Source organism: Equus asinus, chromosome 8, assembly GCF_041296235.1.
Source record: "Equus asinus isolate D_3611 breed Donkey chromosome 8, EquAss-T2T_v2, whole genome shotgun sequence".
Classification (NCBI taxonomy): Eukaryota; Metazoa; Chordata; class Mammalia; order Perissodactyla; family Equidae; genus Equus; species Equus asinus.
Window position 1 is genome coordinate 76,519,436 of NC_091797.1, and position 12,884 is coordinate 76,532,319.

At 46.0% G+C, this 12,884-nt stretch overlaps 1 protein-coding gene across 9 annotated transcripts in view; it reads right to left on the bottom strand.

Annotated features, from left to right (window-relative positions):
- CFAP251 (cilia and flagella associated protein 251) overlaps positions 1 to 12,884 on the bottom strand; it is a 61,837-nt gene that overhangs the window by 13,344 nt on the left and 35,609 nt on the right. For 6 of the 9 annotated variants that reach the window (XM_044775928.2, XM_070515970.1, XM_070515972.1 and 3 more), the window contains 4 exons: positions 12,080 to 12,194; positions 11,280 to 11,443; positions 7,004 to 7,094; positions 6,650 to 6,793 (listed from right to left, as the gene is read on the bottom strand). In XM_044775928.2, coding sequence (XP_044631863.2) covers positions 6,650 to 6,793; positions 7,004 to 7,094; positions 11,280 to 11,443; positions 12,080 to 12,194 — 514 coding nt within the window. Of the gene's footprint in view, positions 1 to 6,649; positions 6,794 to 7,003; positions 7,095 to 8,289; positions 10,551 to 11,279; positions 11,444 to 12,079; positions 12,195 to 12,884 lie in introns of those variants that run through there. The other 3 variants (XR_011505317.1, XR_011505316.1, XM_070515974.1) reach the window with 2 other exon arrangements.

The following is a 12,884-nucleotide window of genomic DNA, read 5'->3' on the forward strand; positions in this document are numbered from 1 at the left end:
ACAGCCTTTGGGGGGCTGGTTTGAATCTGTGTCTGAGGCTTTTACGTAACCAAGTGTTAAAATACTCTATTAGCTAGGCACGCTTCTTCATGCAACTTCTTGGGGGACGGGAACAGCTGCATCTTAATAGGAAATGTTTCATTAACCACGACAAAGCCTGGGTTTAAAAGTTTCAAAGCCCTGGAAACACTTTTATTAAAATCGCTATAAATCTGACATGAAAACAAGAGATCAAAAGTTCTCCCTGTGCAGCTTCAGATATAAACGAACTCACCAATAACAGTGTTTGCACGCTGATGTGGCCACATCTGGACCAGGGGCTTTCAGAAAACATCTCCAGAGAGCAAACATATTTTTCTAAGTGGATTAAAAACCCTCGAGTCAAAGGATTTAAGACGACATTGAGTGGGGCACTGAAACCCCCTTTCTCAGCAGTGGGGGGAGACGTACAACAGCCAGAAAAAACCTTACAATAATCATTTTTATTTATTTTTGTGTTTATATTTGTAAACAACGCTCACCGTCACCTTATAACATTTGTTGCAGACTAACATTTTCTCGGCGTACCTTTTGCTCATTTGATAGGCTGTTAAGCTTTGTCATTTCTCACCGGTGAGAGGATAACGGAATGAGCCTCCAGCGATTACACTTCCTTACCTCTGCAGGAAGCAGAACGAGACTGGTCCCTCCCTTTCTTTAGCACTTTGTATGGCAGGTGGGTGATGTCACAAAGGCTAAACTCCCAGAATCCCCTATCAACAAAGTGAGACTGCAGAGAAGGACACGTGTATATGAGCCCAGGGTTTAACATCAAGAATCCCGAAGGAGAAGACTGACAGCAGTTTGATGATTTTCGGTCATTTACCTAAATCACTTTTAATAGATGAATCCAGAAAATAAACTGATTTTTAGAAAGAGAATTGTGAACAAAGAACCATGAGGTCAGAGAAACATCCACCTAAAGGCCTTTTATAATCACACATCCAGAGACGATAATATTGGATGATATTTTTCAAACGTTTACATGTGCCACATCCCATACTAAATAGATACTCATTTAATCTTCGCAATAATTCCAGGAGGTGGGTAATACTATTTTCCCCATTTTATAGATGAGGGAACTGAGACTTGGAGAGGTTCAGAAACTTGACCAAGTCCCACGGCTGGCAAGTGTTTACAGTCAGGATTCAAACCCAGAGCCACCTGACCCGGGAGCCTGTGCTCAGCCGCTACACGTGGCACGGCTCTGCCTCTCTAGCAGACTGGCTTGGATCTGCGGCCATCAGAGAGGCGCCTGAATACTCACAGGAAATGTGAGATGTATGGCCCATGATGGCATCTGGGTGACTCTCATGTGCATGTGAACCTCAGACATCTGCAGGTAGCAACGGATCTCTGTGGCATTGTGGAGGAGGGCCCCTCTCCCTGGCTGGATTACTGAGAAAGGGCATCTCAGTCCCAAGGGCCTCCCCAGGAAGTGAGCGTGCCTGGGACTTGCTTCAAAATAACCCGTGGAGTGGGGAGAAAGTTGGTCGGTCTGGATATAACAGGAGTTGATCATTGTTGAAATTGACTGATGGGTATACAAAGTTCATTATGCTATGTTTTCTACTTTTGTGCATGTTTGGAATTTTCCAAGATAAAAAGTTAGAAATAAGTAAAAGAAGGGCTAATCTCTTAAAAAGAACACGCCATTTTGACAGGAAATGCTAAAGTTAGAAGAAGAGCTCCATTGAGTAAGTACCTACTCTGTGTGATGCTGGGCAGGGCACTCGATGGACCAACTGCTGTGCTTTAGTCCTTGTGACAACTCTGAGGTCAGAGCCGTTTCCAGCCTCAGCTTAAGATGAGCACACCGGAACTCAGACTATAGTTGAAATGACTTGCTGAGTGAGCGGCTAGGAATCGCACCTGGGTCAGCCAGATCCCGAGTCCCTGCACTTCCCACCAACATACGCTTTCTTCCCCCTCCTTGATGTGGAAGTGCCAGGCATTATGCTAGCCAGCCTGAGAAGATAGATATTAGTTTAAGATAAATGGCTAAAAAATAGGAGAAGATGACAATAATGAAGACGATATGCAGTGGAAGTGGAAACCAAGTAAGAGGTCCAAGGCTACATTTCTGAATGAAATGAGAAAAAGGTTTCCATAATCAACCCAGTTTGGAAATGCTCTACTGTGTGTCATAACCCTCACTTTGAGATCCCTAATGTCCAGGAAGCTTTTAAAGCCTCTGAATAGTGGACTCGTGTTTTTCCTATGCAGAATTCCATCTGGAGGCCACTCCTCCTGGCTCAGAGTACTCATGGTCAAGGTGGCCGATCTGCATCAGACTCCAGGTGGAGGGAGGGTCCAGCCCTGGCCAACCTGAGCAAGCATGCCCCCACGGCAGTGATGAGGAGGTTGGGGGCAGTGGCCGGGGCTCTGGGGAGAAGGCAGCTCCTGCCTCTGGGGTTGTGTGCGCTGGCAGAAGCTGGGAGACTCACTGAGAAGGAAGGCAACACAGAGGAATGTGAGGCCCAGGGAGGAGGATGCCTCTTGGTGACACAGTTTGAGGGCCTGGATTAGGTTATAGAGGATATCAGCTCTACCTCTGGACTTGGAATTCCGTGAACCAAAAACTGGTTGACTTAGGTTTCTGTAACTTGTAACCAAAGAAGAGTCCTGATTTAGAGCCCTATTTATCTTTGTTGAGTCCCGTTGCTCGAAGGTGAGTGGCCCCAGTAAACACCCCGTGGGGCCAGTGTTCTAAAGGCAGGGGCTCACCAGCTACCTGCACATCAGAACTACCCTGGGAGAGGGGAAAAAGGCAGATTCCCAGGCCCCACACTCGGAGATTCTAAGTGGCTAGACCTGCGGTAGGGCCCAGGAATCTGATTTTTTGGTAAATGCTCCAGGTAATTCTGAAACAGCTTGCCAGTGTGGGAAGCAGTGTTCTAAGGAACATGCTCTAAGGAACACTTCTACGGGGGTTGCACAGACTTTCTTGGTAGGTGCTTCCATTTCCGGTCATGTACTTTTACAAAATGCACATGGGTCAGAAGACCTTTTGAGGAGCTTAAAAGAATCCCTGGTGTTTTGAAGATACTCATGCAAGACTCAGCATGGGTTTATGAGCTCTGATAGCTCATTTCTCCAGATGCTATTTGGAGGATAAAGATCATCTTCCAGTCATACCTGGATTACACAAAAACAAGTGATTCTGGTAGGCCACTGAAGCCAAGAGAAATGACTGGGACCACAGCTTATATCACTAAAATGTGCTCAGTCACCTAATGTGCACATCAAGTCTTAGCTGGGTTTCAGGAGTTATGTATGCTTGATGGCGGGCTGTAAATGCTACATTTTGGAAAGCTGTTTGGCAACAGGGCCTTAAAGTTCATATTCTCTGATCCAGTAATTCTATTTCTAGGACTCTGACCTAGGAAAATAATCAGAGAAGTGTGCAAAAACCATATGCAGAGATGCTCATCACAGCCACGTCTCTAACAGCCAAAATGCTTCAGACAATATATGTGTCTTCAACTGGGGAATAGTTCAGTTACGTATACGGCCTATGCAAAGCATGTTGTCTATATCAAACTAAAAAGCTCTGCACAGCGAAGGAAATGATCAGTAAAATGAAAAAGCAACCTACGGAATGGGAGAAAATATTTGCAAACCACATATCTGATAAGGGCTTAATATCCAAAATGTATAAGGAACACATACAACTCAATAGCAAAAAAACACCTCATTTAAAAAATGGGAAAAAGACCTGAATAGACATTTTTCTCAAGAAGATATTCAAATGGCCAACAAGTTCATGAAAAGGTGCTCAACATCACTAATCATCAGGGAAATGCAAATCAAAGCCACAATGAGCTATCACCTCACACCTGTTAGAATGACTATTATCAAAAAGAGAAGCAAAAACAAGCGCTGGTGAGGATGCAGAGAAAATGGAACCCTGTGCACTGCTGGTGGGAATGCACAATGAAAATGTGGTGTTTGTGCGTGGAATATTATTTAGCCATAAAAGAGAAGGAAATCTTGCCATTTGTGACAACATAGATGAACCCAGAGAACATTATACTAAGGGAAATAAGTCACACAAAGAAAGACAAATACTATATGATCTCACTTATATGTGGAATCTTAAAAAACTAAACTCATAGAAACAGAAAACAGATTGGTGGTTGCCAGGGGTCGGGGTGGGGAGTGGGAGAAATGGGTGAAAGTGGTCATAGGGTACAAACTTCCAGTTAGAAGAAAAGCAAGTCCTGGGGATATAGCGTACAGGTCGGGGACTACAGTTAACAGTACAGTACTGCGTATTTGGAAGTTGCTAAGATAGTAGATTTTTATTTATTTATTTATTATTACTATTTTTTTTCTGAGGAAGGTTAGCCCTGAGCTAACATCTGCTGCCAGTTCTCCTCTTTTTGCTGAGGAAGGCTGGCCCTGAGCTAAAATCCATGCCCAACTTCCTCTATTTTATATGTGGGACACTTGCCACAGCATGGCTTGACAAGTGATGCGTAGGTCCACACCCGGGACCTGAACCAACCAACCTTGGCCGCTGAAGCGGAACGTGCGAACTTAACCGCTATGCCACTGGCCTGGCCCTAAGAGAGTACATTTTTAAAGTTTTCACCACATACACTAGAATTACAACTATCTGAGGTAACAGATGTGTTAATTAACCTTACTGTGGTAACCATTTTGCAATGTATACATACATAAAATCACTACAGGGGCCGGCCTGGTGGCGCAGCGGTTAAGTGCACATGTTCCGCTTCGGCAGCCCAGGGTTCGCTGGTTCGGATCCCGGGTGCGGACATGGTACTGCTTGTCAAGCCATGCTGTGGCAGGCATCCCACACATAAAGCAGAGGAAGATGGGCATGGATGTTAGCTCAGGGCCAGTCTTCCTCAGCAAAAAGAGGAGGATTGGCAGCAGTTAGCTCAGGGCTAATCTTCCTCAAAAAAATAAATAAATAAAAATTTTTTAAAAAATCTCTACATTGCATTTACACCTTAATTTACCTTAAATTTACACAATGTTATATGTCAATTACATCTCAACAAAGCTGGAAAAAAGCATATTGTCAAGGAATTTTCACCACACACTCACAAAACAACAGTTACTGAGAATCCTGATATACATACATACATACATATACAGAAACACACACACACACACTCTGGAAATGTTGATATATACCTATACTGTATGCACTAGATAATGCCAATTCTTTGTTTAAAAATATAGACATATCTATATCCATACGTAAACCAATAGAAGGAAGTCCACCAAAATGTTAACAGTTATCTTTGAGCAATTTCTATTCCCTTCTTTAGAGTTCTATTTTCTAAATCATAAAAAGTTAAACAATTAAGATATATCTTTTAAAAATCATGCTTTCAGAGAATTGTTAATAAAATGGAAAACGCTTATAATATCAAGTGAAAATATAGGATAAAAATATATATTCAATATGGTACCAATTAGTTTTTAAAAATCACATATATATACACACACACAATCCAGGAAGAGTCTAATAACTGTTAAGTCTGTATAGTGAGATTACAAGTATTTTTCTTCATCCCACTTGTATATCTTTTCCGAATTGTCTACAAGGAGAAAGTGTTAACATTTCAAACCAGAAAGAAAACCCAGCCACCTGCGTTTTAAACCACAGTGTCTATGAGGACCAGTTTCCCTGGAGCACCGCTGGCCCCTGCTTGGACCCCTTGCCACTGGGGTGGTTTTGTGAGGTCAAGAGGAGTGACTGCATCTTCCGAGCCCCACGGCCCAGGATGAGCACCCACCTCCCAGAGGCGCCCCACTCACACAGGCCAGGCTAACAGTGACTATAGGGGAAAATAATCATCATAGCAAGCAAGCACTGAGCTCTTCCTATGCGCCCGGTGCTGCGCCAAGTGCTTCATGGGCATCACCTCCTTGAATCCTATGAGGCTGGTCTTCACTCAGCGAGGGGCAGTCTGTCTAATTCCAAAACCTATCCTCTGACCAACATCAAACTTTGGTAAGGAATACGTCTTTTAGGAATATCTTTATGGTAAGTCTGTTTCTAGCCAGCGCTGGTGGTCTAGTGGTTACGACTTGGCACGCCAACCACCACGTCCCAGGTTCATTTCCAGGTCAGGGAGCCACACCACCGTCTGTGGGTTGTCATACAGTGGTGGCTGCCTGTTGCTGTGATGTGGAAAGCTATGCCACTGGTATTTCAAATACCAGCAGAGTCATCGATGGTGGACAGGCTTCAGCAGAGTTTCCAGACTAAGACAGACTAGGAAGAAGGACCTGGCCACCCACTTCTGAAAAAATTGGCCACGAAAACCCTGCGAATAGCAGCAGAACATTGTCTGATACGGCACCAGAAGGGGAGAGGATGGTGCAAAAAGACCAGACAGGGTTCCACTCCGCCGTCCGCAGGGGCGCTAGGAGTTGGAATTGGCTCGAGGGCCCTAACACCAACAGGAGTCTGTCTCTCAGGAGGGCAGCTGCTATGCCCCAAACCTTCTTTCTGTTCCATTTACGTAAAAGAATGTTAAACTTTTACTTTGACCTATAATTATTGTTCCCAGAGGTCGCTTTTACAAATGACACATCCCACTGCTCTTCTTGTTTCACTTCTACCTACCTTCTCTTCCGATGGGTAAAAGCCAATTGCTCTCATGACAAAAGGAAGCTCCGACAGGCAGATGTGTTCCGACACCTTTCTGGTCTCCATTGTATCGATACCTTGACTACGAAGCTGGGAATAGTAAAAATAGTCTTCCAGCTCCTACGTGGAAATAAATGGAAACACAACACACATTTTGGCTTAAGTCTGAAGCATCCTTTAAGACTTCAAGGATATTTTCTAGAAAGTACATTTTTGAGCTCAGTGGGGAAAAGAGCTTTGGAAAAAACCAAGAGGGTTAACCCCAGGCAAGTTTGTTTTACAAACTTCACGAGATATCACCAGGAAGTGTTTAACTCTGAGGACAATTACCCGGTAGAATTTTCCTTCCCTGCCACCAGACACCAGACCATAGAACGGGGTCAAGTTTTCACCCCCAAGAGAAACTGCCGCCTCCAGGGCACTGGAACAACAGAAACATCACTGTTAGAAGGCGCTCGTGTGCGAACACGCTCAGCAGGGAGTGTGCCTGGCACTGTGGACCTCTGAAGGGTGTTACCATGCAGACACAGTTAGGCTCTCTGTAAGCTTGTTAAGAAAATTCCCTCCAAATGAAGCTGAAAATGGAAATTTCAGTTTCAAGTGTGGAACCAGGTGGTACAGGGCACCCACCTTATTGATGGTGACATTCTCTCGCTGACGACGGGGCAGGTGCTTGGCAATCTGTCTGCAATCTTCGGGGAACGTGTCTCTCCTGGGGAGGGCCGGGGGTTCCTGTGCGCTGAAACCACAACCCTCCCCAGCAGAGTGGCTCCGCCGGTCATTTCAGATCCGCACATGACCGCAGCCAGAAGAAGGGGATATGGTGCAGGTGGCCTGCCCACACTAATTGCTTCCATAAAAACTCGGGAGGCCGCCAGGGACTCACGCCAGTTAGACAAAAATAATCCTCTGCTCTCTAACACCAGGTCAGATTTTCCAAAAATAGGCCCTGTAAATGGTAAGAAAACCTACTTTTTGTGTGAGACTGACTTTGCCTCATACAAAATGCTAATAATACGAAATCATTATAATAATCCACTAACCGGATCTGCTAATCAGGCCATTAGTCTCTTTGTGGGGTTATTAAAACACACTTCTGTGTAGACCACAGCAGGGAAGTGGTTAAGTATCCAGGATCTAGAGTCAAAGGGACACGTGTGTGAGTCCTGGCTCTGCCACTTGCAAGCGTATGATCAGGGCAAATAACTTAACCTGCTTGGGCCTCAGTTTCCTCATCTGTAAAATGGGAATCATTACAGGGTTGTTGTGAGAATGAAATAAGTGAATGCACAGAAAAGAACTGACACGAAGACCTTTATTCTTCTCCTGTGATGAACGTGTGTTGAGGTGTGGGGTTGAAGCAGAAAGACCCAGATGTGAGTCCCAGCCCCAGCACTTACTCCATTGCTTGGGCAGGTTATTTAACCCCTCGGAACTAGTTTCCAGATCTGTACAATGGGGATACCAATGGTCCCTCCTCACAGGATGGCTGTGAGGGAGAAATCAGACGACACATTGGAAGCACTTAGACAGGGCCTGGCACAGAGAAGGCTCAGTCCAAGGCAGTTAGGATTATTATTACCATTGAACTGTGCATTGATATGCACCTATACCTCTCTCTCTCTTTTTTTTTTTTTTTTTTTTGCTGAGGAAGATTCGCCCTCAGCTAACATCTGTGCCAACCTTCCTCTATTTTGTATGTGGGTCGCTATCACAGCATGGCTGACAAGTGGTGTAGGTCTGTGCCCAGGATCCAAACCCACAAACCCAGGCTGCCGAAGCAGAGCACATGGAACTTTAACCACTAGGCAACAGGGCTGGCCCCGCATCTATAACTCTCTTAAAAGAATCAGCCACAAAACTGTCCTTGGTCCTCTTACTCACAGCCTGTGGGAGCTGATGTATTCTCCAGGTAGGCCTGGGGTCCAGGTGGTCCTGAGGCCTATCTCCAGCAGGGCCCAGTCTTCACCCAGCTCTTGGCTCTGATATTAGCCATCAAGGCAGGTGTCCAGCTGAGAGGGCTCCCTCTCTGTGACATCCAGGCCAGGCCCAATGCTACCAGGCTCTGTGGGTAGTGAGGCCACTTTTAGCCATGTGGTTCTGGAGCAGGGCCAGGTAAAGGCCAGAAGTGACATGGAGGAGCCTGTCACCACCAGGAATGCCTGAGGGGACAGGCTCACAAGAGCCTCAGATTCTCTGGGAACAGCCCGCTGGTGATCAGGGCTATACTACGTCCCCTGGTTCCTGGCCACTCCTCAACTGACCGGAGAGAGTCAGACAGACAGCACTGGGGTTGTCCAAGCAGAGTGGGGACAAGCGACTCACTCGCTCTGTGGTGAGAGCTACAGTTTGCGAAATTTGGGGGCTGTCAGTGACCATGTTCCCGCTGATTGACAAAATCCAGCTCTGCAGAGAATGAAGCCAATAGCAGGGGCAAGCAGAGGGCGAATGCCGAGGGCGTGTAAGTGCACCACCCTGCTCTTCCTGCACTGTGGTTACTGAGATCCTGGCAACAGTCTCATAAATTCCCCTTTTTGCCTAAGTTGGGCTTCCAACACTTGCAACAAAAAAAGAGGCCACTGGGGCACAAAAGGGAAGTACATTTATTGAAAACCTACTATGTGCCTGGAGATACATACAGTATTTCTAGGAAATGAGCTAAAGCTGGAGAGGCACTGTAACTAGCACTAGAAAGTGCTCAGTGACTGCTCCCCAGGGGAAGAAGAGCAGGAGGAGTAATAGCAATGCTCGAAATCATTACCCTCAAACAACTCTGAACTCCATGATAATATTCCCATTTAGCAGATGGAGAAACTGAGAGAAGTTAAGGGACTTGCCTGAGGTCATCAGCAAGTAGGGAGGGAGGATGGGATTTGAATCCAGGTCTTTCTGCTCTTGTCTGAGTCAGGCAGCAGGATCAGGTGGGCAGGACAAGGAGAAAGAATGGGTGGCGTGCAAGCAAACATGGGGAGAAAGGAGCGTATGTGAGGAACGAGCTCCAGGGAAAAGAGGAAAGAAAACAGTCTCCCAGGGAAAAGGCCCACATGCTGCCAGGACGGGATCTGGGCCGAGAAGTGCACGGATTAAGGTCCTCGGAACACGCGAGAGTTTACTGTCTTTATTTCACCCTACAACTCGCCATCGGTAGATCTAGCAGCAAACTTTGTTTACTTGTTCAGGTTTTTACATTTCTTCCCATTAGTGAAGTGCTGAATATATTAAGACACCAGAAGCAGCAATGAAGTGCTAATTAGTTTATAATGATCCTTTGTCCCCACAACAGATTAAATTGAAATCTCGGAAGCCTGGACTCTGGCCAGGCAGAGGAAAGCTATTGGAAAGCCGGTACCTTTTTTCCCTTTTTTAATCTCTACCATTCTAGATCCCAAGATGATGGAGAAGAGGACAAAAATGAAAAAGGGAAGGCTGTGCTCTCCCTCCAGGGTGTCGCCTGCCCCACGGTTCCAGTTAACAGGCTAGGCGTCAAGGAATCGAGAGGCTCACTCTGAGGACACCACGGGCAAGTGCTTTCGGTGGGACAGCTCACCTCCATCTTCTAAATCCCCAAATTTCCAAGACCTGCTCTCTCAGGTGAAGGTCAGAGCCGCAAATGCAATCTGAAACCACCGCGGCTCCAAAGCGGGTCAACTTGGCTATTTTTGCTCACATTCAGGTTCCGAGGAGAAGCTTTCATGTCTGCCGTAAAAGGAAGGTGTGCACTCGGCAGATGGTAAGGGGTTTGCTTTCACTGGAGAAGGCAGTCAGGGACAGGAACCAGCGCTGCCCTGTGGCAGCTCTCTGAACTCGGGGAGATGACAGGATGCTAGTGCTTGCCCCCTCTTTTAGTAAGAAAGATCTTGAGCTCCTAAGTAAATGCCTTGATAAGGTAGAGAGAAGAAAGGAAATCATTAATTTACTGAGTCCTTAGCTCTGTGCTGGCTGCTTTACATATATTAATTGCCTGGTCCTTACAAAGATCCTCTAAAGGTCCCTATTGTTGCTCCCATTTCACAGACAAGGAATCTCAAGATCAGAGACGTTAAGAAATCTGCCCTAGGTCCCACAGCCAGCAGAGATTAGGCTCCAGATTCAAACCCATGTCTCTTTGATCCCAAAGTCTGCATACTCTCTGATGCTCGGTCATGGAATCATCCAGCCTCGTCCTAGGCAGAGAGCCTCCATTCGGGGCAGGGAGCGAGAAGGTTAAACTGAAAATACATACTTCAAATAACACTCCTACTGTTTCTGTAACACACATTTCAGAGCTTCGGGCTAGACCTTTCTAGGTGGTGTGGATTTGCAGAGGACAGAGCGAAAAGTATTTCAGGGAGCACGGGAACAGTGGAGTCACACTGCCTCAACTGCGAACACCATGGGTCCCTGAGACGGAACAGTAAGCTTCCATCTGCATGTTAATAAGAACGGATGTCACAGGAAGCATCCTGAAGGCAAGGCTTGAGTGGTGGTAATCTTTGTACCCACAGGCCCAGTACGGTGCCCAGCACATAGAAAGGGTTTCATACCTGTCTGCTGCTGCTGAGTAAAAAGAAGGGGTCTACACTTGACACCGTCCTCATGGGGCCAAGTTTCTCCCCGCATCATGTACCTTAAGTTGATTTCCCACTGTACCACCGATCGGTCCTGTCCTCCTGATGTGAAGGCATAGCGGCCGTCACAGGAAAGGGCCATTCCAGCCACCCCGCTTGGGTGGCATATAATAGCAGATGTCTTATGTGGATTGCCATCAACTGGTAAGATCTGAAGTCCAACCTAGAAAGGAATATGTAATTGGATATTCAGACTCGGATAACCGGGCCCCAGGCTAGGCCTGGCACATTCACATGTTACCTCCGGATCTGTTTACTGGAAGGACCTGCATGTCTGGAACCATCTCAGCAGGTGAGAGCTGTATTTCATGCGGCCGGGGGTTCACACACACTGACGCCTGCAGCATGGTCCCTTAGGAGAGAGACACAGGGTCCAGCAGGGACACAGAAAGGAAGCTTTCTTCCTGTTTTCATAGCCAGATGTCCAGGGTTTTCCAGAATAATTCTGGCACTCTATGATTTTATGCTTTTCAGTATAGATTATTCATTAAATGTACAACTAAGTATAACGAATTTGTATGTCTTTATAAGATATTTCCACGTAAATAAATCAGAAAGAACAAATCCTTTGGGAGACCATATGTCCTCACTGAGGGTACAGAAAATATGGTAACTCTGCTTGGAAATGCCTCCTGAGTCATTCTCACTCATTCATGGCAATTTTCAGTCTCATTGTTGACCAGGATGGAAGTAGCTGGGCTTGGCTATGAAACCAAGCATCCCTGAGTCTTATAAGGCTTGGGACTGACTGCTGCTCACATCAGAGTCACCTTACGAGGCAGAGAGCAAAGGCTAATACCTTGTCTCTATTAATAAACACGAGGTAGCGTTTCTGCAGATCCATAGTGGTTTTCACTGGGAGGACCTGTGTCTGCTCAATGGGAGAACCGTAAACTGGCCCAAGAAGTGTCTTTCTGTAGGAGAAAAAAAGGAACATTTCTTTAATTCCACAAATCGGAACGTAGGTTTTATGACTAGCACCTTTCATGATACCCTATACATTTTAAATCCTGAGCTTCCTGTCTTGTCACTCAGCTGAGCCCGTCCATAAGAACCTCTCTCTCAACCGCTGCTAACAGCTGCCGTAAATAAGGGGAAACAGCTCCAAGCAGCAAATGCTCCAGGGAAACTCTGTGAAGAATGCTTTTTGCAGTCGAGGCTCTGTCTTTCCTCCTTGACAGCTGAGTGAAGGGAACATGATGCCTTGAGAATGTGTACACGAACAAGGGATGAGAAAAACGGTGCAAGGAAATGACACGGATTGGCAGGATGCAAGAAAACACCCCCTTCCCCAGGGGAAGGCCAAGAGATTAGAAAGAGATGCTGTCCGTCGTTCCAACATCTGACATACAGGTCTAGGGGCAACATACAGATTTCCAAAAAACTATCTTTGAATCAAATTGTAATGAATTCCATCCCACAATGGTCAAACTTTTTTAATTCAGACTCTGTTATGTTAATTAGGAGTCTGACCTGAGATGAGGGACCCGACATTACCTTAAGCCCAGAGCTGGATTTTCCCTGAAGCTAGAAAAACTTGAACTTCAAGACCCCTCACTCGCACAGGCACCTTCGGAGGCTCTGGAAGGGGTCCTAACCATTTT